Genomic DNA, 27,418 nt, shown 5'->3' on the forward strand with positions numbered 1-27,418 from the left:
ATCCCACGTACCATGGGAGTCGATGTTACGCGAAGCACGCGGCGGGAAGGTGACTGTGGCGTAATTTTTTTTACTAAGTGACACGCTACAAAATGACACTAAAGTTTTGCATAAATTTTATACACACTCATATATGTTGAAGAGCCGCATATGTGTTATATAACCAGTTGTTTACGGTTGGGTAACGCTGCCAATGGCAACGTGGGTATTTATACGCACTCATATATGATGAAGAGCCGCATCATCATCAGCCTGTCTGATGATGATGCAGCTCTTCAACATATATGATATGTGTTATACAACGAGTTGTTTACGCTTGGGTAACGCTGCCAAGGGCAACGTGGGTACTACCAACACCAGAAGCGGTAAGTTGATATGTAGTGCATATACTTGTCCCGAGAACGCACGCACGTTTCATGAACCCGTGAGCATGTGTGGAAGACGTTCTTGACAGTTCTTGAACAAGGGCATCATCACCGCGATCAGTAAGAACCAGCAGCTGGCCATGACTTGTTATAGGATCCGGTCGTGATCATGGTGACGAGGGGTCCATGTGTAGTGATGTGGTATAGTAGAGCTGTTGGAATGCGTGGATGCCTCCGTCATTTCGTCGACAAATTGTCTGTCGATAGAGCCGGCGACAGGTCGGAACCTGAAGCCACCCTTCGCGTTGGTGAGGTATAGGCCGTTGAGGCTAGTAGGCTGGGATAGTGCTACGTAGACCAACATCAGTGGATGGTGCTTGTCGTATTTGTAGCCTACCTGGGTGTATGTGGCCTACGTAGCCTTGTCTACAAAGCGGCTGTCAATCAATCTGGCATCATCCTCGGTCAGCATGAGGCCATCGTGCAGCCTCGTAAGAAATGAAGAGGACACTGCGTCGTTCTGGCGGACTAAGTGCACTTTACGGTCCGGTGATGTGGATTTCATATGCAACTTTCGTTGATGTATTCCTCCGGGGTCTAGCAATGCTGCAATATAGCTTGCTAAATCAGAAACACAAACGTAATGTTTATTAGACTGCTATAAAAGTGGAACCAACACTGGAAGCACAGACGTTAATCTGATATGACGCCTGTATCGTAGGAGTACACATCGTAGGAGTATCATGTAGGGTTTATTGGTTTCTTGTAAAATTAGATAGCAAGCACCACAACCACAATTGATGCTGCACCGATATTACGCCTGCGTAGGCTGTTTTTCCAAACCAGTTTATAGACGTGGCGTGGCTCAGTGGTTGAATACCTGATTGCCACGTAGAATGCTTGGGTTCGATTCCTGCTGGGATCCTAATTTTCATTCTTTCCATTCGTTGAGTCAACGCTGCCGATGTTGGTTTTCCTTAACGCTCTAGCATTTAGGTTACCATTGACTGTTCTCACCGTTTCTGGGTAGATATAAACTGTCAATCGCCTGTGGCGCATACCCGTACACCTCGGCCCGTGGTAAACGGGTATGTGCCACACATGTCTAGTGGAAAGGGTTTGACGACGTACGCGACAGGATTTTCGCGTTATTCATGTCACGACCCGACAATCATATTCGTCAAATCCTCTTACCCTCCCATGCCAATTTTGCTCTACACCAAGTTAAGGAGGCGATCATGAGAGCATCCAGACGTAGGCGGCTAGATAGATAGATAGACAGATAGATAGATACGTAGATAGAAACGCTCAAAGTGCCAGAGGTTCGCTAAGAAATACTTTGCATTTAATATTATCACTCAGATGCGCCCTCCCACCGGCCACATTCTTCGCTTAGGCTGACCAGAGTACATGACACAACTCTGCTGTGTAAGCGTGTTTTGTGTGTGCGCGCGCATGTGTGTTTGACTGCGAAATGCCGTGGGGTTAGATGCTACTTCAATAGACAGTTATAGTTTAGCGGGTTTAACGGAATAGCAGGCTTAGCAGAATAGCGGGCTTAGCGAAGTAGCGGCACCGAAATGCGCATGCGCAGTACGTTAAATGACCCGTAGCGTTCACCGTAAGCACGCTATTTTCCAGATTTAGCGTTACCGTATTTGCGTATTAACGTAGTGTACGTAAAACATGGCGGCGGTTTTGGACGCCCGCTTCGAACTGAATTTAACGTTGATGTGGACGGATTCACTTCTTTCGCAGCAAACGACTACGTAGAATGGCTTCGCTTGCCTTCAGGTAGCTTCGACGCCTGAGTATTACGAATAACTTAGCGTAGTTGTTGTGATCACTTTCCCATTTGAACGTCCCTAGCCTTGACTAGGAGATCGGTGTAAACAAATCTTCAATATAAAAATTTTCGCTTTTGGTGCGTGGTTCACAATTATTTACTTTTATTGTTACTAAAAAAAGTAGTAATATTGCTGCGTGCGGTGATATATGCGAGCATTCTCAGATTTTTTTTTTTACTTTTTTTAACGCATTCCCCCTCCGCTAGATGACGCCACCATCACAGCTTGGGCACGTAAACGCTATCTCGTTAAACTAAAACGCGCTGTCCGCAACGAAGGTTTGCGGCACGGTAACGTTATTCCCTTAACCCCCGCTATCACGCTAACGCTAAACTATAACTGTCCGATGTCCAATGACAACGCGGCATCAGTTGAACCCACCGAAAGAGAGTCTAACGTGTTTGACGTCCGTTAGCTTTTCCATTCACCTTCACAGCAGCTCTAGATTGTGGGGAACTCGCTCGGTCAATGCACCACAAAGTTTCTGCAAGTCATTGTAATCGAAAATTCGAACACCTACAATAGTCATATCCATCGTCCGGTATACATATATCTTATAACGCCGCTTATTCATACGTGCAAAGCTCGCTAAAAGGCCGATGGCAGGCAAGTTTAAGACTCAATGGCGGCCTCTAGTTGCTTTCGTGAGCGTTTCCTCTGAAGCGAACGAAAGAGGAAATGATGTTACAGGAGGCGAATTGTAAGGCACGACTGTAAGCGGTTTTGAAAGGCGCACGTACAAGCATGCCAAGAGAACACGAAAAACACGACGCCGCCGCCGCATTACGTGTGTGTGGAGAACAGTTGCGCCCCACGAATGTGCACGACATACAAGTGAAACGAAAGTTGCTGAGAGAAGAGAGGGGCAGGAAAAGAAAAAAAAGAGAATAGGTGGTCCGTTGCTGAAAGTTCATTCGCGAAAAAAGCAGCGAAGAATATTAGAGCAAGAAAAAGGAAAGGGATCGAGCTTACGGGTGTTGCGGGGACAAAACCGCGGGGCGACAAATTGGTTTAGGCCCCTTCGTGTATCCCTCACCGCTGGACCTATAACGTTCCTCTCGCCGCGCTCGATGTTTGGTGTATAGAGAAATGCGATGAGTGAGCGAGAAGGGAGGGAAAGGAGGAGGCCTACACTTGAAAGCGAGCCGTGTGGCATTTCGTCGTCGCTGTGCAAGCCGCGCGATTGGAACGACCATCACGTTCCTCTGGCGGACAATTCTGTTTCAAAATGCCGCGCCAAACGGCGCACCACGGTGGCCCGGCAGCGGCTGTCGTTTACGGCCCAGCCGATTTTCTCTGCGTTTTTTTTACCCCTAGATATTTATTTTTTCGTAGCTGTTGTCGAAGCCTCCATCTTTTATCTTTTGGTCTAAACGCCGCCGCTTGAGAACCTTTCTTCGGTCGCGTTATGTGGCAATGCCTGCGGTTTCGCGAAGGTGTAAAAATAAAATAAAATAGAAGCAAACGTAAATGGCCACCATTACTACGCTTGTCTTGTTAAAGATGGTTTTTTGTTGTTGCTTTTTTTTTCCTACTAGAAAACACATTTCACTTTTCTCTCTCTCTCTCTCTCTTTCTGTCTCATACGCTCTTTCTGCTACCGTAAATGTCTGTTGCAGGAAAACAAAAGAAAAAATGGTTTCCACCTTTTGAATTTTATCCCGGTTACAGTTCCAGCTTTTTTTTCCCGCTGGCTCTGCACGAGAATGTAATGTTGCTTTGCTTGCGAAGAAAGTTAGCTACTTTGGAAGCGCCAAAGTGAGCCCTGTAAGCGACTAGGCCACGATAGCAATTTCGAAAACAAGCAAAGGCTTTTCGCAGAGTGCGTCAATGCAGGCAGTTGCGACGCCCGATCGGGCTTTGCAATACTTGAGCCATACGCCCCCCCCCCCCCTCCTTGTAAGCGCTGTCTCTTTTAGTCTATAATTTTTTTTCCTTACATGCGGTGACGCACAACGAAGTAGTATGTTGTAACACAATAACTCCGTGGTCTGTTAGAGTGGCAGCAAAATATTGCAAGATTTTGCAACGGCATATATCAGCGAAAAGCCATCCGCATTATTCAAAGAGAGGAGTATAAAGCAAAAAAAAAAAAAACAACGACAGATATTGGCACGTTTGTTGATGTTTCTAACAGACTATTCTTCTTTCTGGTCAGCGTGGGACTTAATATTGTGATTATTAATTCAAACATCTAAACATATTGCAAGGTTCGACAAAAAGTCGTCAGGCGAGGGTGATTTATTGAAGGAATAAAAGCGGTACTCGCCTTGTCTATTTTGTTTTGAACAAGGAGAGTGCCTCTTTTATTTCTTCAAGCATATGAACGCACCACGAGCAGAGAGGATACCAAGGCCATTAACTCGAAGAGGATAGAGAAAAAAAATAGGGATAAGATTAGGAAAATGAACACATAAAAGAGTGACACTAAATAAAGTTGATTACCTGCCTAAACCAAACTTCAGGACTACTTTTCATAACGAAGGTCTTTCACGGATGTTTGCAAGTGGGAGCAACTTTCCCGTCGAAGGCAGAATATCTGTGTGTGGGAACTCTCACGCTCTTCGGAAGTCGTAAGGGTCCGATATTTTTAGCGCCCCGGAGTACGATGGAGCGAAAACTGATAGGCGCAACGTTAAGAAATACGAAGAGGCTAATATCTCTGTTGACGTTATGAGAAAGAAAGGGGACATGGGCTACTAATGTAACGCGAAGGACAGGTATCCGATGGTCAGTTAGAGCGATAGAAGGTATAGCAAGAGGCGGCAAACGTAGCCGAGAATGGCGGAGTTAGATGGGGTGATGGAATAAGTTCGCAGCAACAAACAAAAATGGAATCAGCTCACGCGTACAGGGCAAATTGGGAGGTCGTCGAGAGATGCCATCGTCCTGCATGGGCACAGAACAGAATGATGGAGGGGCGCCCTTTCAGATTACAAAAGTTACTTGGACCGTAACCTGAAAAAATCAAGAAGTTTACACTTGCCGTGTAAAGCTCTTTAAGAAACAGCAAACCTGGTCGATCTTAGGGGCTTAACGTGGCCTTCTTGGCCGATGCTATAAGCCTTTGCATGGCTGATGCTAGGTCTTATAGGAGCTATTACGTATACGCGGTTGCTAAGCGACAGTGCTGAAGTCAAACATGTTATAATGTGGTTACACTAGCTATTCCACGGCTATAATGACGTCAGGGCGGCCATGCGCGGCTTCGCTTACGTCACACCAGCTGTGGCGGAGCTTGGCGGGGCGGCTGCGCGGACTCTCGAGGGCGTGGCTTGGCGGCGGCTGCTCCTCGGCGCTTGTGCGGCAGAGCAAGGTTAAACCCTGGTGATGCGCAGCTGTGGCTTGGTTGTTGTTAGGCAACGGCGCGGAGGTTTTTTTTTTTTTTTTTCGCGGATCAGGGTCGTTTTACAGCGAGTTTTAGCTGCTTCGCTGTTAAAAGCATCTTCAGCAAGGGTGAACATCTTCCTAAAAGTTTTTTCAGTGGACACTGCACTACATAAGCGCTTGTGATGAGCAGTCCTGTGCAGCTATACATGCAGTGACGTGTTATTCTGGATACTGAAGGCATAACTTGAACATAAATGTGTGCGTGTGAACGCGAAGTGAACTCCTGCAAGCTAACTGCCCATTGCCGTGTTATTTTGTTTATTTCTTTCGATTTGCTGCATGTCTTTATTTATTTATTCATTTTCGTTTGTGGGTAACCCTCTTCTTTCATTTTATGCTGCAGAACGTAAGGAAATAGGCTGCGCTGATATGAACCTCAACCTCTCCACATCAAGCAATTTAGAAAAGAACGCATGATGATGATGATGATGATGATGATGATGATGATGACGTTGTATGGGCTTTGCTTTAACCCCAGTAAGGACTTCCGTATTCTGAGCAATAATCTGGCACATGTTTCTGTACCACGGCGTCCGTAGGCGCTTTGACGGTGCGGTCGAACACCGGCCTGATCTCCGCAGACTGTGGCCCAAAGGCCAATCAGGAAAACACTCGAGCGTGGCTTCCACAACTTGCGTGGCGCCGGCGTGGGAGTTGCAGGAACTGTAGCTTAGGTCCGACCGCTCGGCGTAGGAGTTGGAGAGGAGTTGTAAAAACATGGCGTTAGAAGGCAGTAACCTTATAATCGCCCGTAAGTACCTTACTGCAGGGTAATTCGCTAAAATTATGGTGCGAATGAGTTACTGCAGTTGTAGCCAACGGCTTAATAAAAGTCCGTTTCAGGGGCCTTTTAAGAATGTGTCTTCCGGGGCCAACTTCGATATCTCCGATTTAGATACATGTAAAAGCTCATATAGGCATTTATAAGACCATTTCAGGAACAATATTAATATTTGTTGCAATAGGATAACAATGCTCAATTCTATAGTGAGTGTAGGAAGCGGTATACTAATCTGGGCCCGATAATATTTTACAAAGGTTATCGAAAATTCGTGCGTTTGAAAAACATAGCTAACAAGCACACAGGTACATAACTACGCACTAAAGATTGATACAAAGACTTCTGTCAACTGAATAGTGTCGTAGTGTCGCTATGTCAATTTACAAGTTAATTAAAATTGCGACACTGTAAACGTTATACGTTCACTGCATGGCTGTACATTTTAGAGAGGTGTACAATGTATACTCTACGTAATGAAACATCCGCTTTAGATGTTTCATTACGCGCATTTTAAAGAACCTTGATGTCGGTTTTTATTGCTGACCTATAGAGCTGCAAACTCGATAGCTTGTGTTTTCGAAAATTCTTAACCTTCAACATTTTTTTTTTAAATCAACGGCTTAATTTAAAATCACCTGCACGGAACAACAAAAAGAAGGTACGGCTTTTTAACTGTAACAAACATAATCAAGTTTGCTGCCAATAAAAACGACTTTTCCCTTCCTATGCATTTGCGCAGAAACCCCAGAGCTAAAGCTACCGCTTCCGCGGTTATGCTGTATAGATTCTTCTCTTACTAACTTAGTTATACGGCTGATTGAGTGTGTTCAAGCCGCATGAATTCAATATTACTATGCTGACGAATGGAATGGGTTTCGTTCTAAAATGCATAAGAAGGACCATAAATTCAATGAACCACATTATAAATTCACCTTTTTTCTTACTTAGTTCAGTGTGCTCTACTTTGACGACGAACGTATTTTATTCAAATATATCTTACTACTGTCTATGATTCCGTCCCACGTGTCGCAGTAGCTGTATTTCTTTTTCTCCTGCCCTCACTTTAAACGCTGAAATCGTTCAGAAAACAACGCCATCTCATATAGGAACCAACCTGGAGCCATCGGGCATTAAACGAGACGTCAAATAATTTCTTAGAAATTCTGTCAGAGATGCGTTGGCTTCATCCTCGTATATACTTGCTCGCTCTTGCTCTATGCCAACTACATACAGCTCTACTACCACATGAGGGAGAGCCATTGATGCTCAACGCTACCAAGCATCGCGATATGAGTTTTGCGAATTCAGCTCGTCGTCGTACTTTTTCCTTACCTATATGAGATCCTATACCTCTTAAATATACTAGTAAATGATGTCAGAGTACTTACAAGGGTAATCGAAATAACGCGCTATGAAATCATCTTCGTGTCACATTCTGTATCACTAACGCTGTTTGGCCCCCTGTATGCTTACTAGCGTAGTGTAGCGAGTGAGAGAGAGACGTGAAGGCGGCCGACGTGGCCGTGCCGTTCTCGCTACTTTATTCGCAGGCCCTGGTACAAGCAGAGCGGCAGCGGCTGCCGGCGTCCAGCCCCCAGGAGCGTGAGCACGTTCTTAACTCCTCGCGCCTCGAGCTCTCAGCATGAGCTGCGCGAGAGGCGCGGCGCGTAAATGGTAAAACGATGATGATGATGATGAATGGCGATGATGATGACGCTACAGATTACTCCCCCCCGCAGAAAAGAGCCCGGAATGAAAAACGATGGGGGTGTATATACAAGAATGTTCATATCGCGAAACGATAGGGTCCGTGGGCAGTCCAGGTCGTTAACGTGAGATGACCATCGGAGACCAGTGGGTCTCTGGCGGGCGGCTCTGGGAGCTGCGCAGCGGGCGGGGCCATACGACAAGCCGCCTGTTCTACGTCACTGACAGGATTGCCGGACATCGATTTCTCGTGGACACAGGTGCAGAGGTCAGTGTCGTTCCTGCCACACGACTCGACCGGCAGCGCTCTCCGCAGACTGCTCCCCTTCAAGCAGCCAACAACTCTGCCATCAATACATATGGTCAGCGCTCTCTCACCATCGATTTGGGTCTCCGACGCACCTTCCGATGGGTATTCGTTGTTGCAGGTGTACGCATGGCCATATTGGGTGCTGATTTTCTGACCCACTTCGCCCTCAGCGTTGACCTCCGGGCATGTCGACTCGTCGACACAACGACCAGGATGTCCATACAAGGCATCCTCGCACCTCCAACATATACCACTGGAACGGCGCCACAGATACCGGCATCTATGTTCGCCTCAATTCTAGCAGACTTTCCAGCCATCACGAAGCCTTCCAACCTTGAGCTGCCTGTACGTCACAACGTCACGCATCATGTTGTCACTACTGGCCCTCCAGTATTTTGCCGACCCAGGCGCCTCGCTGGGGACCGCCTTGCCATCGCGAAAAGAGAATTCTACCACATGCTGCAACTGGGCATCATCCGCCCTTCGTCGAGCAGTTGGTCGTCAGCTCTCCACATGGTCCCAAAGCGTGATCCAGGGGATTGGCGCCCCTGTGGTGACTATCGAGCCCTCAACGCGCGCACCATACCTGATCGCTATCCCCTCCCTCACATTCACGACTTCTCTGCCAACCTCGCGGGAGCGGTGATATTCAACAAAATAGACTTGGTAAAGGCCTACCACCAGATTCCGGTCGAGCCAGCGGACATCCCGAAGACTGCAATTGTGACACCATTCGGACTTTTCGAGTATGTTCGCATGCCGTACGGATTGCGAAACGCTGCTCAGACGTTCCAGAGGTTTATAAAACGAAGAATAAAGAATAGTCTTCTGCTCCTGCCATCGGTCTGAACGGTTCCCTGGTTTTTACGCTCGCCGCCACACGCATTGTTATAGTGGACCTGGCCGCCTTCACGTCTCTCTCCCTCTCGCTACACGTAGTAAACGCGGAGGGTCAGTGAGCGTCGCCACGCTTCCGAAACCACCTCGTGTAAAATTTTATGCCTTCAAGAGGACAAGGAGCAACAAAACCTCGCGAGAGCTGAAGGAAAAGAAAGCACGAAAGAGGGCGCAGTAATGTGCTCTCACTTAGAGTCACTGTATATGTTACCTTTAGGTAGCAGAGTAGCGCATAGGTCCGGCTAGCAACCACAGCTATGCGGTGAAGTCGCACTTCGTTTTTGCAGGCGACATGCCTACCGTGTCGCCGATTAACCTGTCTGGCGTGTCGAAGAGCGGCGATAAACATTGGCTGTCGATGGCTAGTGTTAATTCAGTTCGCTGCAGCGGAGGCGTCGAGAAATAAAAAAATTGGCCCAAGCGGCAGCTTCTCCGCAATGCATGGTTGCTAGCGGCGTTGGAAGACAGATGCGCAACTCTGCTACCTAAAGGTAGCATATACAGTAACTCTACTCTCACTGGCTCTCCATCAGGAATTTGCTCCTGTATAAATTTAATTTTCATTCACTCACCTGTGTCATTCAGTCCGGCGCGTCACGGATTAAGCACGTGAGCTGGTAGGAGAGGCTGCTTAAGGAGGGGGAGGAAGATGATGAACGGTGAAGCAGATCTAGCGAAGATACTTTTGCAGATGCTTAGAAAAAAAAGAACGAGATTTTCCTAACTGTGCTTGGTTCATTCATTCATTCATTCATTCATTCATTCATTTCATCATTCATTCATTCATTCATTCATTCAGTTATATTTGTCCCAGGAAGCCGGAATCGATGTGGTCGGAGCCAGTTCATGAACAATTGCTTTTTGATTGCAAGCTGCAACAAACAGAAGTTTAAGCAGAAAAAGAGCGAAGAGAAAGCGAGGAGCTGGAGGAATGCGGTTGTTGGAAACCCCGTCCAAGTTCGAAAGCCCTGAATTCATCGCAACGGATCAACCGCCAAGACGTAAGCAGTGACATACGTTCGGGGATTCCCGATGGAGGAACTCCATTTCTCCTCCATCTACTAGGAGGAGTACGGAATCACCGCCCGCGAAACGAAGAAAGATAAGAAGAAACGAAAGAGAAGATCAAGGAAAGAACAGAAAGAGAAAGAAAGAAAAGAAAGAAAGAAAGGAAAGAAAGAAAGAAAGAGAAGAATAAGAAAGAAAGGATGAAGAACGGAAGAAGAAAAGAAACGAAAAGAAAGAAAGAAAGAAAGAAAGAAAGAAAGAAAGAAAGCCCTGAAATGAAGGGTTGACAACAGCGAAAAAAGAAAGTATAGCAAACCGGAATGAATGCGGCGGATCGAGATTCATAAGCAGGATCGAAGATAAACAAGGTCGAAGCAGGGACATGCCATATACGCGGAGGACGAATCACTGGGAATCGCTGCGAGAAGGCGTCGACGCGGTTTCCTTACTAGCCCACTCCCGGGCCGGTTGGATATGTCTACGGTCTCGGACAGGCCACCGCAAGGTGCCTTATTCTTGTTCAGCTCCAGCGGCTAGTTAGCGTTCGTACGTTTCCGGAGCTGGGATTGCAGGCTAGGCGGACGGCGCGCTCTATCAAAAGGAACAAGGGCATTCAGACGAGCGATCCGCTTTTGTCCCTACAGCTGAGAGTGGCCACCGCCGCCGCCCCACATCTCCCGGTTCGGGGAAGATTGGCGAAGGCGTATAGGAACGGGTATGCCGCTGACTTCGCGGATGCTTTCGACGCCGCCGCTTGTAGGAGGGGGTCAGATTGAGAGAGGGAGAGAGGAAGCAGGGAGAGGAGGTCAGCGCGGAATCGAAAAGAGAACGGGAATGGAGAGAAAGAAAGGGTTGCGGTGGAGGAAATCAAGATATTCAGAGAACTAGAGCGCGCGAGGCGAACCAGAAACGACTAGGAATAAAGAAAGGTAAGAGAAGTCAAAGGCTAATAGCGAAAAAATAAGAAGAGTACTAAGAAGACGAAGAAGAAAGAACTACGACACCTGAAGAAAGGAATTGGGAAGCAAGCACGGAAAGCGTAGATCTATGGTTCATTGGAAAAATAAAACAGAAAAGAACAGCTCAAGAAGGAGTGCCGGTAGAAAGAAGCAGAAACGAAGCACGCACCGGAAATTGCCATGCCATTCAAAGGGCTCGCGGAGAAGTCTGTGGCTTAGAGGCAGGTCCCACTCGAGGTGCCAGCTTTAGGGTTGGCCTAGCTTTCGCGCTATATCGGGCAACTTCTTGCGGCCTGGGAAAGGGTGAGGAAAGGGAGGGCGAGTGCTGAAATTGAAACGTGTGAGCGCTAACAGAGCCGAGTTTGCGTGCTTGCGCCACTTTCTCGTGTCTCCCTTACTGACACATTCATTTTTGTTTTTTTTGTTATATCGCTCTAAAAAGCGGTTCGTGCTTCTCGGCTCGAGATTATGTATTTCTATCTACGGACGGAAATTGGATGGAATTTAATGCGCAGGTTTCTTCTCGTCTCACTTCTTCTCTACGTAACATAGAAATAAGCAAAAAAAAAAATAAAACTTAAGCGTCGTCGCATTGTATAAAACCGGTTTTATGACAATTGAAATTGGATGATTGGGACGAATCTTTCGGAGGAAAGACTAGCGTCCACGTGCCTCAATAATTCCGTAGGCAAGGTTAAGCAACGTACATCGAGCGAAATCGCTTGAGGATGCTCTTACGCGTTCATTTATCGTAGCTTAGTTTTGTTACAGGCTATGGTATATAACTCCATCAGCTCGGAGCGAACTGCAAGTTCTGGGTATACGCTGGAACCATCCTTGCAACCCTTTATTATCGTGCATTGAGTATATTTTCTCTATGACAATCGCAGAAAAATAAATTGTTTCTGTTGCAACCATCGGGGCACGCGCGATGAGCGCTGCTATGCGTGCGCTATAGGTTTTTCTCTTATCGCTTCTATCCGCCCTTATCCTTTTCCTGCCCCCTTCCCCGGGGTAGGGTAGCAAATCGATTGCAACTTCCCTAATATCATTTTGTCTTCTTATACTGCTACGAAGAATTCACTTTAAACTACGAATGATTATGAATTGGAAAAAAAAATCTTTCAAACAAGCTTAATAACGCGGTACAAATACTTCGCGGATTTCGTCTCTGTTTAAAACGTATAATCAAAGGGGTCGGACAAATTTCCCTGGAAAGGCGTGAGCGCTTCGAGAGGTCAAGCGAATTATTTTCGTCCACGGCACTACCATACCGCGTGTTCTGACTTACAAATCTTAGTGGCGACGAGTATCCATGACGCAATCGGTTTCGTGTTGGCACGCGCTACCACAAGTTCCAGACTAAGAAACACTTCGTTTAGAACGCGCGTCAATTAGGATTGTCTAGCTGACACAGTAATTACGCGTCTGGCGAAGTCCGCGCATACCGTGCATCGAAGTTGCGCCATTGAGCAACGTCGCTGCTTACGCAACGCTGGTACGACATTCTCTAGAAAATTAAAGCAGGCTACGCCTCGTGTAAGTGCAGCGCAGTGGCATTTAACACTTGGCATGGCATTAGAGAAAACGCTAGCCTGACCAGCTTGCCGCCGCGACCACGTGCAAGTTATCTACGGATGCACGATTGCAAGAAACTCTCAGCCCGCAGCATGCAAGCGCCCCCAATACATCTCGGCATTCATTAGTCTTGTTCCATGTCATTAAAACCTTGAACCCTCAAACCATCTTTTTCGTTCAATTAAGGCACTTTTTATTCGTGTTCTTTTATTTCCCCACCGCTTCACTCGTCGCGTCAAAACCATTTACGCTCGACTCAGCGCCCCTCGGCCGAAATGCATTTCGCCCTCAAAAGCATCGGGACCTCTCCAAATGCCGCTGAATCTCGAAGAAGAAAAACAAAGCTTAATAAATATAAAGGAAAGTGCTGCAGGAGCATTCTTGCGTTTACCATTTTCCATTCGCGACGCGCCGCTGCATACCCCAGCGGCGTCGAGAGGGATGCGTTCGAGTGCCATGCCATAGCGGAATACATTTGTCAGGCACCCTAATTATCGGCGAAAACAATGCCCCCCCCCCTCGCAGCACAAGTACCCCGGATGTCTCTCCCCTCCATCCCACATTGCTCTCACGAGCGCGCGTCGGAGTGGACCCCGCCAAGGGGTACACGAAACGATGCGCGGCGTATACGGCTTGCCAAGAAGAGTCGGCACCGCCACTGAAGCGGCGCTCAATTCCGCTGCCTCGACCAATGCCAGAACGCCTTTGTTTTTGTTCTTTTACCGTTTGTACTGACCTCTGTGTGAGTTTGTGCGTGCGCACGCGGGCGAGTGTCCGAGGCGCTAGCCGGGCACGTCTTCTTCTCCGGCTGCTCTTTCCTTCCGGGCGTTCCCTGCTCTACCCTTTGTCTTATGCGACGCGAAAGCCACTTGCAGCTCGCCGCGTGCGGGACGCGACTTGTGCGGTTGGGATAACGATTCCTCAGTTCTTGCGGAACGAGTTGTCATCGCTGCGCGATGAGACTGCCATCCTCCTTTCCTCTTCAATGCGCTTCCTCCTCACTTCTCTCTAATATACCCTCCCTATCGCGCCTCCTTTCTGACCGTATCAACCTTTTTACCGTTTCTTCTGTTTTTACCTCCTATTCAATTCCGACGCTTTCGGTGCCGCTGGAAGCTTGCCAGTCACATCGCGACACGCGCATCGTACTTCGTCGTGAGAGATGCGTTCGTCGCTACGTGCCAGCAGTAAGGCAGGCGAGGAAGAAGGCGGCGATGAAATTGAAACCCGGGACTCCGTTGGGCGTGGCGGCATCCGAAGGTCGTTAATCAGCCGAGCCGGGACATGTTTCTTAATCAGCCCCATTAGTGTTGCGCGCTGGACGTGAGACGAGGAGGAATGCTCGATCCCGGCGGCGTCCAATTGCAGCGGCCGATGCTGCGTGTAGGGAGATAAAGTGGGAATGGGGAAGAGAGGGCGACAACGAGGTTTGTGTATCCGTGCGCGTGCTTTGGCGTACGCGCTCGCGCTTCGTAGAGCAAACGTATATGTAAAGGGTGGCCCAATATGGGGCATCTGATGCAATGGGGGCAAATACTATATTGCCAGTCAGAAACAACAGGCCCGCCGCGCGCGTTTACATGCAAGGCTGTTGCTGTGTGGAGAAGTCTAATGCTCCGGAGGCCTTTATCGACGTTCGTGTTCGAGGCTCGCAATAAAAGGTTTCAGTCTAATGCGACTTCTCATTTCTCGTGAGTGCGTTCTCAGTGCCTTTGCGCGATGTGGAGGAGAAACGTAATCCGTCGAAACGCGTTCTGTGGACGTTAGTACAGACGTCATTTGAACAGGTCTGAGTTGCTATTTTGGATTAATAATAGTTTTCTCTGTTTTTTGTTTTTTTTTGTGCGTGTATTAACGCATTTAACGCTATCTCTACTGTAAAGAATGAATCACGTCCAACTGCAAACTGGTGTTGCGGGCGGGGATCAAAGCTGCGGCGTTCTTAGAGGAAAGTCTTATGTTGTGTTTGCTCAGTAACTGATTTATCTTGTTCACTTATTTCTTGATTATTTCATGTAGTGCCTAAAAATAGGCTCATAGAGCGCACACTTCTCTTAGGCGGCTCATTAGGTGAGTCGTATGAACACATACACATGCAAAAAAGGAACGCTACTCATTCACAGTGGGATCACTCGGATTCAGTCTCAGACTGACCATCGCCGCACTCAGTCGACCTCACTCAGGCTCTAGGATGGGCCTGAGTGATTCTACTTACGAGCGAGTTTGCCATCTTTCACTTGTAACAAATTTCCTTTTCGTGCCCTTGCTTCGGAGGTAACGTATTTGGTACACTTACCGCGAATTTACTGCAATTCTTCGCCTCACTTACCGCAAGTACAGCGTGAAATGAAAACCGACGAAATAATGGAGGAGTGCGTCACAAGCCCACCGAGCTTTCATCAACTCTGCAATGTGATTTACAATATAAGCTCGGAAAGGAATAAAACAACTGTCATGTCTGTTAGCGTATGGTACAACTGTTGTCTATCCCAACAACAACAACAACAAAAAGAAAGACCGCTGGTAAAGTGGTTAGAGGGTTACGCTTGCAAAAGTTGACTACGTTTGAACGCACTTACGTGGAGGCTCTGTGAATACGGTCTCTATATTGTCATCGTGGGCTGCAGCTCAGACAAAGCCTCCCTGCCCTAAACACATGTTGCAAAACGTTAGTTTAATCTGCAAAGAAGAACGCGCATGTTTTAAAATGGCGAGCGAGCGGCGTTTCACAATATACTAATGGGTTATACGAAACACAAAGGATCAAGCACCGAATTCAGGAAGGCTATTCGTTCGAGAGCGGTGTTCACTATTGGCAGGGCCGGCTTCGCTAATAACATGTCAGGCATCACGTCGGGCTCGCGTCTGTCTGCTCTTTCTGAAATTGTTTGCCAAAAAAATTACACTTTGTAGATACCCGACCTTACAATGCGCTTTGTTAAAGCTCCCCCCTTTTTTTCGGTAAGTACCGGCACTAACTCGAAGTGGGGTCTCTTCAATTATGTAGTAGCGCGAGCGCTACCGCAGGCTCAGAAACTTGGGTTTGACTAGAGTTACAAATTATATCTCGCCCAAGGATCCGAAACCAACAAACTTAGATTAAAAACACAGGAGAAGCAAGACGGGACGCAATTTGGTAAACTCGAAAGGAAGTAGAAGAAAGTAGATAAAGAAATAGAAAAGCGGGACGCCACTCACCGCTACCCAGCCGCGGGCGTGTGTAATTAAACCACTTATTAGAAACCTTGTTGGTCCCCGCCTCTCCTGGACGAGGGGAGATAAAAGCTGCCAACAATGAAAGCAATTAGGCACTGGCTTCCAGCCATGGTAGTGCCGGCAGACAAGGCGCGCGGCGCAAGCGTTCGTTCGATGAGGAAGAATACCTTTTGGTAAAGCACGTGCACTAATAATAAAGAAAGATTATTCGGCTTGGCGCGCGATGGTTTCAGAGTAAAGCACCCCTTCTACACTGAAAAGAAGCCGCTCGGCCGCCTTATGTAATATGATAACGCCTGCAAAATTTTAGAGTAGACGAGAGCCAGGGGAGGCTACGTGAGCCCCAAGTTTATTGGAGTTCCTGAGTGCCCAAAGGAAACAATTGAAAGAAAGGGTAGGAAGGAAGTTATTTCTTGTTGAAAATCTAAACCACAGTTAACAATCCTTTTTACTTAATCTGGCTCAGCTGTCCCTGTTGCTACACGTGTGCTAATCCTATCCCAGGTGCATGCTTTAGGCTCCGCACAGGTTAATGCATTCAATATTGCATATCTTGCGCTTCAAATTTTGGTTTATGTTCGCAGATTGTCTTTTGTAGCTTATTAGGGCCGGTCTCACAGCCGGATAAAGGAGAACCATGCACACTAAACTGGAGTGAGCGTCGCTGGCAGAGGCGACAGAGAGAGAGAGAGAGAGAAGTAGAGAGAAAAAGAGAAAGAAAGAGTGGAAACGGAAGATAGAAGAAAACTCGCGAATGCCAATGAAAAATCACCCAATTTTTCAGATGGGCGGCCGTTTTACACTGCTTCCCTGAAGGTGGTGATGGGGTTCGAGGCATGTAAGTAACATGGCGTGCACCCAAAAGTGTAGGTTTTGAAAAGCCGATTGACCACTTTACTCGTTACCCTGTGTGATCAGACGGGCCCTATGGAGGAACCAACTATATAACTCATTAGGTCGATGATGTTGCTTACGACGACCACAATTATGAAAATTAAGAAATTTCACAATGTGTTTGTGAGTATTTGTAGCTTTCTTTGTGGTGCAACCTCTTTTTCTTTCCTTGGCAGTCATGTATAGGTGTTTACCTGCAGAATATCAATTTGCGAAGCGCTTTGTAGCTGAGTGAGAGAGAGAGAGTGAACAGAGAGAAAAGAAAGACAGGGAGGTTAACCAGAAGAATTCTCCGGTTTGATACCCTGTACGTGGGAAGGGGAAAGGGGATGTAAAATAAGGAAAGAGAAGAAGAAGATATGTGACGACAGCAAAAAACAACACCAAAAAAAAAACAAAGTCATGACCGTAGTCCAAGTACTACACAGCAACATTTTCTGCCAACAGTCACAGTTTGACGTTGAGTCCGGTTGCTTGAAAAAACCGCAACGACGCCCTCAGAGCGGCTTGTGCTGAAGACCGGGTAGGCCAGGGCCCTAGGGTTTTGTTCTCCGTGAGAGGGCGGTTGTCCAGCAGGCCTAAAGCGGCTAAGAGGGCCAATATTCCGAAAGGTGCCTGGGATTAAGCCTGTTGGTTCGGCTTCGTTACTAGAAAAACTTAGTATTGCAAAGTTAAGCGGAATCCCGCTAGGCGGCGGAAGGACCAAGAAGGGGAAAATAGATAACCACCCGTTTGTAGCAGGAAGCCACAGGGAAATTCGTACGGATTTCTCAGAAAGCTTCTTAGTTGCCGAAAAAGGCGTCCTGGTCTGGGGTTCGAACTAAGAAGCTTGCTTTGTGAAAAATACGTATGGATTTCCTTGTGGCTTCGTGCTGTAAACGGGCGGTTGTCTATTTTCAATTTCTTACTAGAAGGACTAAGAACAAAGATCTTAGTCTTCTTGTGTCCTTCTTTATTGCACTTTTTCCAGTAGGGAATATTCTTAGTGCTTGTGTTTCCGGACAATGCTTACGGGCTGAACCTCCAAGGTGCTTCCCCTTGAAGAATAGCTGAACTTTAACAACAGCTAAATAGCTGAAAACCAACGTCGGCCATCAGGTCCACGCGCGGGCTTACCTATCCGATATGCGAAACGAAGACAACCTTGTAATTCGTAAAAGCGAAAACGCAATCCATTGTTCGCATCAGTATATTAGACAATATTAAACCCGAGACAACGTAACTAACAGCGTTGTTATTACAGCGGGAATACGTTAGGAAATTATTCGTTAACAAGCCCTTATGAATGAGGTGCGGGCTGAGTAATTACTGTGGATCGATGTATTTCTTGCTTGAGTTCCGCGCCAGTCGAGCCATGCTAGTCTGGAAACTCTATAAGTACGTACCGGAGCGACCCACTTTCTCGCGCCAGAGAAACAGCTAAGCAAACAGAATCGCTCTGTCCATCGCCATAAATATTAATTGCAACCCGACCACATGGAACGGAAAAAGCGTTCCACCGACTGAGTGCATCGAGTCTCGTTTGCGTATCTCAACTCAATAATCGGGTCAATAGCAGACGCACAAATTCGCGCGGACTTGCTCAGTCGCCTTCTCGTCGAAACGAAAACCGCGGGTATAGAGTACACAAACTAAGGCACGATCGTTCGGAAAACAAGCCTTGAATAAACAGCCAGCCCGAATTATGGTGCTCCCCCCCCCGATGATTAGATACATAAAACTCTCGCCAGCCAATAAACGACAGAGAATGCGCGTACGTTTCTCATGGAAATAAAGCGACGCAGGCTCGCGGGATCCATCATGCAGCCCCCCCCCCCCCTCCTCGTCATCGGTCGCGGCGTCTCGAGCTCACGTAGCGTCTAGACTCTCTTCTTTCCCATCCTCCTATCCTCACCAAGTTTCCTACTGCAATGCACCCTTCCCTTTTTCCTAAGTACCGGCGCGATTGTGTCATCTATCATGCGCTACGAAAGCCGCTGCGGCGCTCGGCACCATTCTTATCGAACGGCGTCAAAAGCCTGCGCACTGTTTCTCCGGGCTGGCGCGCTTGAAGAACGTCCGCGATGGGGGCCTTCTTCTCCGCCGGCGAAGCCGATATTCGAGTGGCGCGTATAGCCTCCAACGGTCGAGACTGAAGATGCAACGAAGGATAGAAAAATAACAGAACGCAGACGCGGCCACGCTGCATAGCTAGAAATAAATGGCTTGATTATACGGCTGCGATCGGGAGTTCTCTCGTTGGAAAAAAAGGGAATTGTCGCAGGGACATCTTTTAGGATGGTCCTCGTTGCCCGATATCGCCAACGCTTTTCTATACCCGCTCAGTCCCTGCGTCGATGTACTTTTTTTAAAATTTCAGATGTGTTTGATCAGGTGCTAATAGGCCATGAAATTGTGCGTGATGATATCGCATCTTTGTTCTGGTTGTTTCACGCGGGCAACGCTGGTTGAGTGGTGTCTTGTGTGTACGGAACTTGTATGTTATGTACGCACGAATGATTTTCTTCGGGAAACAAAACTGTGTAGCTGACGCTACAGTGTCAACTTATCGAAACAATTATAGATGCCGCGGATATCGCGCTTGCATGTATTCTGCAGTTCCGGCTTCCCTATTTACTGCGGCGGTTTACAACAACACATGTCCGGCTATGTCGTTTGTGCGCCATGTGTCGCTGCATGCGACCTAGAAACACTCTTCACCGCGTGACAACAGCGAGCTATTCGAACCTGCTTCTACTAGACGGCTTGTCACTGTGAGGTTGCCCTATATCGCTCAGGATGAAACGGAATCATATGAAAAAATTTCAACAGAAATTCACCGGTTTCAACAGAAAATCACCAGTGACGAAAGATTAGGTAGGCTAGTGGTTCGTTTCGTGAATGCAATACTAGCGCAGCAAGAAGACTTTGACAAATTTAAGTGAAGGGAGGTAACGAGAACAATATAACCTGCGCAACGAGGCGGAACAGCACATAAGCACGCAGCCAATGAGCCATACTGCGAACGGTGCCGCGCTGCGCAGTCTCCCCTACCCTCCCCCATATACTACACCATGGAAATGTGTATGCCAATTATTACCACTCATAGGCTACATGTTTGCATACGTTTAAACCTTTTGGAGAAGTTAGAACACTTCCGTGTGGAATGGGCAGTGTCCATGTAAAGGCATCACACTGCCCTGTGAGCCGAGTGGAAATCCCAGACATTAGAGTGCTTTAAACAAATATTTGAGCTCTTAACGAGTCCCCTAAACTCTAACAAATAGTGCTCGTGCTGCAGTGTTTTGTTCACGAACCGAGAGATGCATCCCGAGTTGCTGAAGCCTGCTCCAATTTTGTACAAACCAGTGTTTTCTAAAGCACAACACTTAAACGCGCAGAAACAAGGACAGAGGAAGAACAGAGGAAGTTGGACAGATGAAGTGAAAACACAAGCGCTTAAGCGCTTGTGTTGTCATCACAATCACCTGTCCTGTGCGCGCATCACATTCACCTGTGCGCGCTTATGTGTTCTGCTTTGCAAAAACAACTCGCCCCAAATTTGGTGCTGTTCCGTAAAGCTTAATTTCATTGAGAAATGGGCAAAACTAAGATTATGTGGCAATCAACCAAGCGTATGGTTAGCACTATTTTTTAGTCAACTTGCCCATACTAAGAAATGTTACGAAGCATCGGGGTGCGATCATGCCATTTAAGCTCTGTAGGTACAACTGGCTATTGAACAGGGCTTGAGTAGACGTGATGGATGTGTTGTACTACGTTATACGACATTCAAATGAATTAAGTTATTCTTACTGTTCTCCCTTGCAGTCGTGTCGCAACCATTCGAAGTGCGTGCTTACGACGAGTTCGTGACGCGGGGAAACGCCGCGTTGTTCCGCTGCCACCTGCCGTCGTTCGCAAAGGACGTGCTCGCCATCACCGCCTGGCTCAGGGACGACGGTCTACTCATTCACTCGACGCTCGCTGAAGGTAAGTGCCCAGCCGAATGGCCCTGAAATGAACAATTCTTAGATGACCCTTCTAGCAGTTTATAACAGTAAAATATAGATCAACTTTTGGGGCTTTACAGGCAAGAACAGCTACATGATTATCAGGCGCGCAGTTGCAGGGGACTCCGGTGTAATTTTCACTTCGTGGGGTCCTTTAACGTGACCTAAATCTGTTTTACAGCAACAGCTCTTATCAGACCACAACGGCAATGGGGTAGTTGTCCGCCGCCGCCGCCGGTGTCCGTAACCACTCTTGCGCGAAGAAAAAAAAATGAATAAATAAAAGTTTCCAGGATCGCATGGGGTTTGAACCTGGGTTCTCTGCGTAGCAGCCGAACATTCTACCATTGAGCCACGCTGGTTCTGGAAATTCCTTTGCAAAAAGACCCTACGCAGGCGTCATATCGGGCAAAGGATCGCGTTACCATGTGTAATATCGAGTGGTAGAACAGCAAAATGACAACCAGGTGTCACACAATACCAAGTGCGCAACGAGTGTGTGGTTTAAAGCTTCCCACCCACTACAAAGTGGTCAACCATAATTCTTCATCGTCATCAGCCGCATGAAGCATCAACAAAGTGTACATGATGCCTTACAGATGTGTAGCGGGTACCTCGCTTATCCACAGAAAGATGAATAATGACATAGTGGGTGCTTGTCTACTTAACAAAAATTATTTGTGGTGCAGCGGATACCTTGCACGTGTGCTTGTATTATTTTTCCCAAGAGCGTTTAGAAGGGGTTCTATAGAAGGCCGCTCTTCCAGCTTTCGCTGTGACTGCGCTGCGCGCATCATGCAGGCCTGGCGTTTTTCGCGTTTCGCCCCATTAGAAATTCGGCCGCCATGGTCAGATATCAAACCCACGCCCTCGAGCTTACCGGCGCAACACCATACCCACTAAGCTACCACGACGGTTATATCATTGAAATAGTTTCGATGCATTTAATAATAGCGCTGTCTATATGAATCTACATCTTTTTTTTTCCCTCGCGACTTGGCTGTATAGTAAGCAAGGCAAGTGTTGAAGAATGATTCGAGCGATTATGGAAATTCTAGTGCTCGTCTTCGTCCATCTGTCTGCCTGTTATCTTCACGTGCGCTGCAGTGTTCGTGGTCCTAAATAGACGCTCGTACCAGATGGGACGTACGCACTTACAGATAGTACGCATGCCCTACGATATTTTTACGTGGCCATTGCTGTTGCAGATCAAGGCAATAGGCAGCTTGGGATTTCACTCGGAACAACTTACCTATACGCAGGACGGCAGGTACTGCATGGAATGGCAATTACAAATACTAACGTAACAAGTAGCGACTGCAAGTGATCTTACAAGTGTCGTTGGACAGCGGCAATGATGATAAAAAATGGCAATTACCAGTGGCGGTGCAAACATCAGTTATCTAGATGACATCTTGATTTTAGGGCTAAAAGGACAAACCCATGAGAGACGACAGGACGATAGCGCTTGTCCTGTCGTCTCTCATGTGTTTGTCTTTTTAGCGCTAAAATGAAGCCGCCGCCCGCCACGGTGGTCTAGAGGTTATGACACTCGACTGCTGACCCAAAGGTCGTGGGATAGAATCCCGGCCACGGCGGCCGCATTTTCGATGGAGGCGAAAATTCTCGAGGCCCGTGTACTTAGATTTAAGTGCACGTTAAAGAACCCCAGGTGGTCGAAATTTCCGAGGCCCTCCAGTATGGCGTTCTTCATAATCGTATCGTGGTTTTGGGGCGTTAAACCTTAACAATTATGATTAAAATGAAGATGCCGTCAAGCATTCCCCAACTCGCCCAGCAACAAGTTCTTATCAGTTATCGGGTTATTTTATAGAATAGAATAGAATAGAATAGAATAGAATAGATGTTTATTTCATGAGCAATACAGATCATGAGGAGTGAGAGAAAAAGCTGCTTTTAGGCAGCTTGACAAAGCTCTCACCCCGTGTATCTTGGACTTCGGTCAGCATTTGGCCACAGACACTATTAATACACTAATAGAATATATACAAGTCAATAAAATAACAAGTTTGCACACTATTATCATCGAGAAAAGTAGTACAAAGAGAAAACAATACAGTGAATAAATAGTACGTGATGCTGCATACATCCTTATACAGTAACAAATTGTGAAACTTTTCAGTTTATTTCAGAATAAAAGAAAGAAAGAACAGTAACAGAAAATGGGGATAAAAAATAGAATAAAGCATATAATTAATGATATATGTAATATTGCTTAAGCTGGTCGAATCAAGATGCTAATCAAGCAGCTAATCAAGATGCCTAAGTCACAGTTGATGTTGTAACGTGCAAAGCTGTCCGTGAGGAATGCAGGTGGTGCCTGCATGCAGTAGAGGCGCACTGCCGTTCACGTACGGTTTCCTTCCTTCCGGTACGAACTCAGGCTTCAACCGTCGCTGTGTCATTGTAGGGCGGACGAGGGGGAAGTAGCCGCGGGTCGGCACTCTTGTCTCGGTGCCCTGTGGTGTCGTGTACGAGAAAGGCAGTGCGAAGAAGGGTGGGTGACTGAAGAGGATGTGAGGAGGGAGCCCCCATTCAGGGCGCTGCATGTGCGAACCGGCGCCGCTGTCTCCGAGCGCGGGAAACAATGGAACGCGGCTAATGCGAGTGGTACTCGCTGGACGGGCGGTCGAGATACGGACGGGCCTCGTGCCCCGCTGCCGGCGTCCTCGGCGGAGGGAATGTGGCGGTTCTCGCAAAAATGCGTGGAACCCGAAGGTTGCTGAGAAGGAAAGGAAGGGGGAGGGGTATAAATATCGAGAACTGCAGGACAAAAACGCGGGGCTCGCGGAAGATACGCAGAGAAAGATGACAGCACCCCGCGTCGACTACGACACCGGCTTGTGACGGCTGTGAGAGAGAGAGAGAGAGAGAGAGAGAAAGGAATAGAGAGAGGGGGAAAAAGAGGGAGACGTGGTGAATGCTGCAGCCAGCAGCAGAGTGGTAATAACGGCGGAGACATACAAGTAAGAAACAACGATCTGAGAAGACGCGCGTCTCTTGGATTGGCTGTTGGAACGAGAGCGTGGTTTGAGGCAGCCAGAAAGTGGAATGCTGTGTGTCGAGGAAACGAGAAGAAAGAGAAAAAAAATTATGTTGTCTACGACTCGCCTACCACTGCCTCTCTCTCTTCCTTTTTTTTTTTCTTCAGCTTCTTGTGTTTTTTTGACTAAAAGAACGCGAGCTTTGAGAAAGACGTCAACCGACTGAAATTCTTTGTAGCTTGCGCGCTGTAATGATTGCAACGCGCCTCTGTGAAATAGGACGCGCTGATGCCAGAAAAATTGACGGACGCGTAAGACACTGGGAAGTCGCGACAGGGTATGTCTGCTTCGAAATGTACGGTGGCAGTTTGGGAATGGTGTAATAGAGTTATTAACAGGCAAAGCTTGCAGTGTGGCGTGACAGCAGCCTTGATCGTCGAAACACTGCGCCAACTTTCCCAGCGACTAAGTGGAAGTGCGCCAAATATTACTCGACTGCAAATATACATTTTTTTTAGTAATTGGCGGACGCTAATTGGAGATCATATATACTATGCAGCACTGATACATTTTGAACTAACTGGAAACGCCTAAATTGAGGCAATAGAATCGCTCGTAGTGTTTTCCACTTTAGCTAGGATTTAAACTTTTCTGTTCGCATAGGAACTGGCGTAAAACGGTTACGTCAGCTGGATGCTTGCCACAAGAGCCTCTGATTACTGGACGTGAGACGTTTCTCAAAAAAAAAAAAAATGAAGGTCGCCTTAACTATCGTTTAAGCGACGTTATGACGCTATCCGAGTTTTAGTATGTGTTAGATAAATACATTTCGGGCAATTTTCTCTGTTGCAATAAGATTTTTATGCGGTTTACACACAAGCACTTTTATTTTGGTTCGCAGATGCTTTTAGGGGGGAGGCACAAACTTTTTCGCTTTACGAACTGCAGATTATGCAACACAGTTCTTCGTATTCGAGGGGCAAGCCAGAGCAAATAAAGTGCAAATGTACTTCTGGAATCGCAATGTCATCATGCGAGGGGCACAGCTCTTCAAACCCCATTGCCAGGGCTCCTGTGAGGTTGGTATTATCAGGGCGGTCGTAAGGCGTAGTGGTTGTTAAATGTCAAACGTACAGAAGTGGCCCGAGTTGTAATGACAGTACCTCTGGGAGCAGGAAAGCGTAGCCAAGCGGTACGCAAGCCTTCTTCTTCCCCTATTCAGCTTGAGCACGAGCAGCATTGCTCGCTTCACGAGCTGCGCGAGAGGAAGGTCACGTGACACTTTCGACGGTTGCGAACGTACGGCCCCAAACATGCCGGGGTCATCTGAGGTCAAGTTCATACGTAGACACTTACGCCATCAAAAATGCGTCTCATGTAGTATTTGTGCCACCCCTATTATGCCTGTTACTGGCGATGCATAGCCTTAGTCGCTTTTGCGGAATTAAACCTAAAGAGAGAGAGAAAGATAAAGAACAGGCAGGGAGGTAATAGGCCAACTACAGCGATATTTTGGCCATGTCAAAGTAATGGTGCTACTGTGTTCATGAGACGCTCCTGTGACGGGCCCGATAGTTGAGATAGACAGCAAATCGGGAAATAATTTCATATTGTCGGGAATAATTTTCATATTGAAATTAATTTCAAATTTTGCATATTGTCACGACCACGTGACAATACGCAAAAAATCGCAGCCCGCGATCGTGCCGCCAAGCTCGGTTTGGCGGTCGCTACGAGTAACTAGCCGGGTGGCTCAGGGTCTTCCCTGCGTGTTCTCTGTGCCATAATAAAGTTAATTCCACAATCAACAACGCCAAGTCCGAAACCCAACCGAGCAGTACTGTCTTCGCGTGACGTAAAATATTGTAAGAACCGGAAATAATGCAAGGCATGCCGGTCCCGCCAGCGCGGAGTATGAAAGCTGAGAAAGCCGGGCTGAGAAAGCCGGAAGGGTGATCACGCCGCATCCGGCTGTACCATGTCTGTGGCTTACCGTGCCACGTGCACAAGTTCCTCGGAGCTGTCGTGGAATGACAGCTGCGATCCGGACGCATTGGATACCAACTAGAATCGCCTATCCTCTTCGATGAAGTATAACACAGTTGTTGAGGTTACGCGCTTCCCTGAAGGAAACGAAAAGGCTAAAATAATGACTCAACAAAATGGCCGAAACGTAAAGCAAACGCGGTAAAAAAAAGGAATGTAGGACTCAGGTACGTCTGGGACAATCTTAGTCCCTGTTGTAGCCCATTGAGATATAAAAACAATGAAAATTTAGGCCATGCCTTGACTTCCTTCCGATGTGAATTCTGCGTGCAAGATTGGAGTCTCCGACTGGAAAGTTTTTTCGCTGCGTTATAGGAAACCGCTAACATAAAACTTGGTTTTCGGTCTCTCTAAAGCAAACACGGTTAACTTTTACCTTACCTGCCTCGACGTTCGCTGTCGCTTGCACTGTGCCGTGGTTCCGCACATCACGCTGTACAGATTGTTGGCGCCCTTTGTATTGGCGCCCTTTGGCGCCAATACAAAGGCGCCCTTTGTTTGTAGAACAAGTGCTCAAAACGAACTCAAAGGACAGGCGGGGCGAAGAAAGCACAAAATGCCACAGTGAAGACCACCACTCTAGAATGGGTCGCGGTGCGAGGGTAAACATTTCGCGTAAAGCGAAAAGCGAAGTGGCCCGGAAGGCTATTAAATTAAAAAAGAAAAAGGAATGTAGGAGTTCCGGGTAAAAGCGGCGAACGGGGCCGGAAAAGAGACGAACTTAATCAGGCTAATGCACCTTTCTAGGATTGGACTGGACAAAAGATGACACGAACTGCGAGAAAGCGACAGAAAAAAAGCCGCTTCGCCGAGACGGCGAGATGCGAAACGAGGGCTTTGTCGGCGAGAAACGAAATTACGGGATCTTTAAAATTCAATAGCCAAATGACTCCCTTAATGCACGGTTAAGGTAACGTGGTTTACGATGTAAGAAAAAAGAGAGAGAGAGAGAGATAGAGACCAGATGTAAGCTTAGCGGGGCAACGGAAACGTTACTTTTTCGGTTGCTGCTTCTTGCTCAAGCTTGAGAATAATTCATTTGTGAATGCTTTAGGTTCGCTGCAAGGCGCATTTAGCCCTTAGATTTCTTGTGTAGTTTTTTAATGAATGACTCCCATTGCACGTTCATTAAGCGCGCTTGAGAAAGTTCAGAATGACAAAAACAAAAGAAAGAGGAAAGAAAAGTTCGGTTACATAGCGCCTTTCTGTTTTGCGTGCTCTGTTCGCCCATTCTTTTACTGTGTTGCACTTTAATTTTCGGCGTGCTAGTGCTGCTAAGGCACACTAAGGGTGAAGCGTGGTTCCGAAATTTAATTACTGGGAGCTTGTAAGGACCCACGAGGGCGTATTCCTTTTCCACATTTTTTATGGGCTTCGTCGATGTGCTCACACGCTGGGAGTACCATCACCCGAGATATTACGC

At 47.2% G+C, this 27,418-nt stretch overlaps 1 protein-coding gene across 1 annotated transcript in view; it reads left to right on the top strand.

Annotated features, from left to right (window-relative positions):
* Positions 1 to 27,418, top strand: part of LOC119381769 (Down syndrome cell adhesion molecule-like protein Dscam2) — a 400,583-nt gene that overhangs the window by 184,846 nt on the left and 188,319 nt on the right. The window contains 1 exon segment of the mRNA XM_049412889.1: positions 20,763 to 20,924. Within this exon segment, the coding sequence (XP_049268846.1) occupies positions 20,763 to 20,924 (162 nt within the window).

The sequence above is a fragment of the Rhipicephalus sanguineus genome, chromosome 2, assembly GCF_013339695.2.
Source record: "Rhipicephalus sanguineus isolate Rsan-2018 chromosome 2, BIME_Rsan_1.4, whole genome shotgun sequence".
In the NCBI taxonomy this organism is placed as follows: domain Eukaryota; kingdom Metazoa; phylum Arthropoda; class Arachnida; order Ixodida; family Ixodidae; genus Rhipicephalus; species Rhipicephalus sanguineus.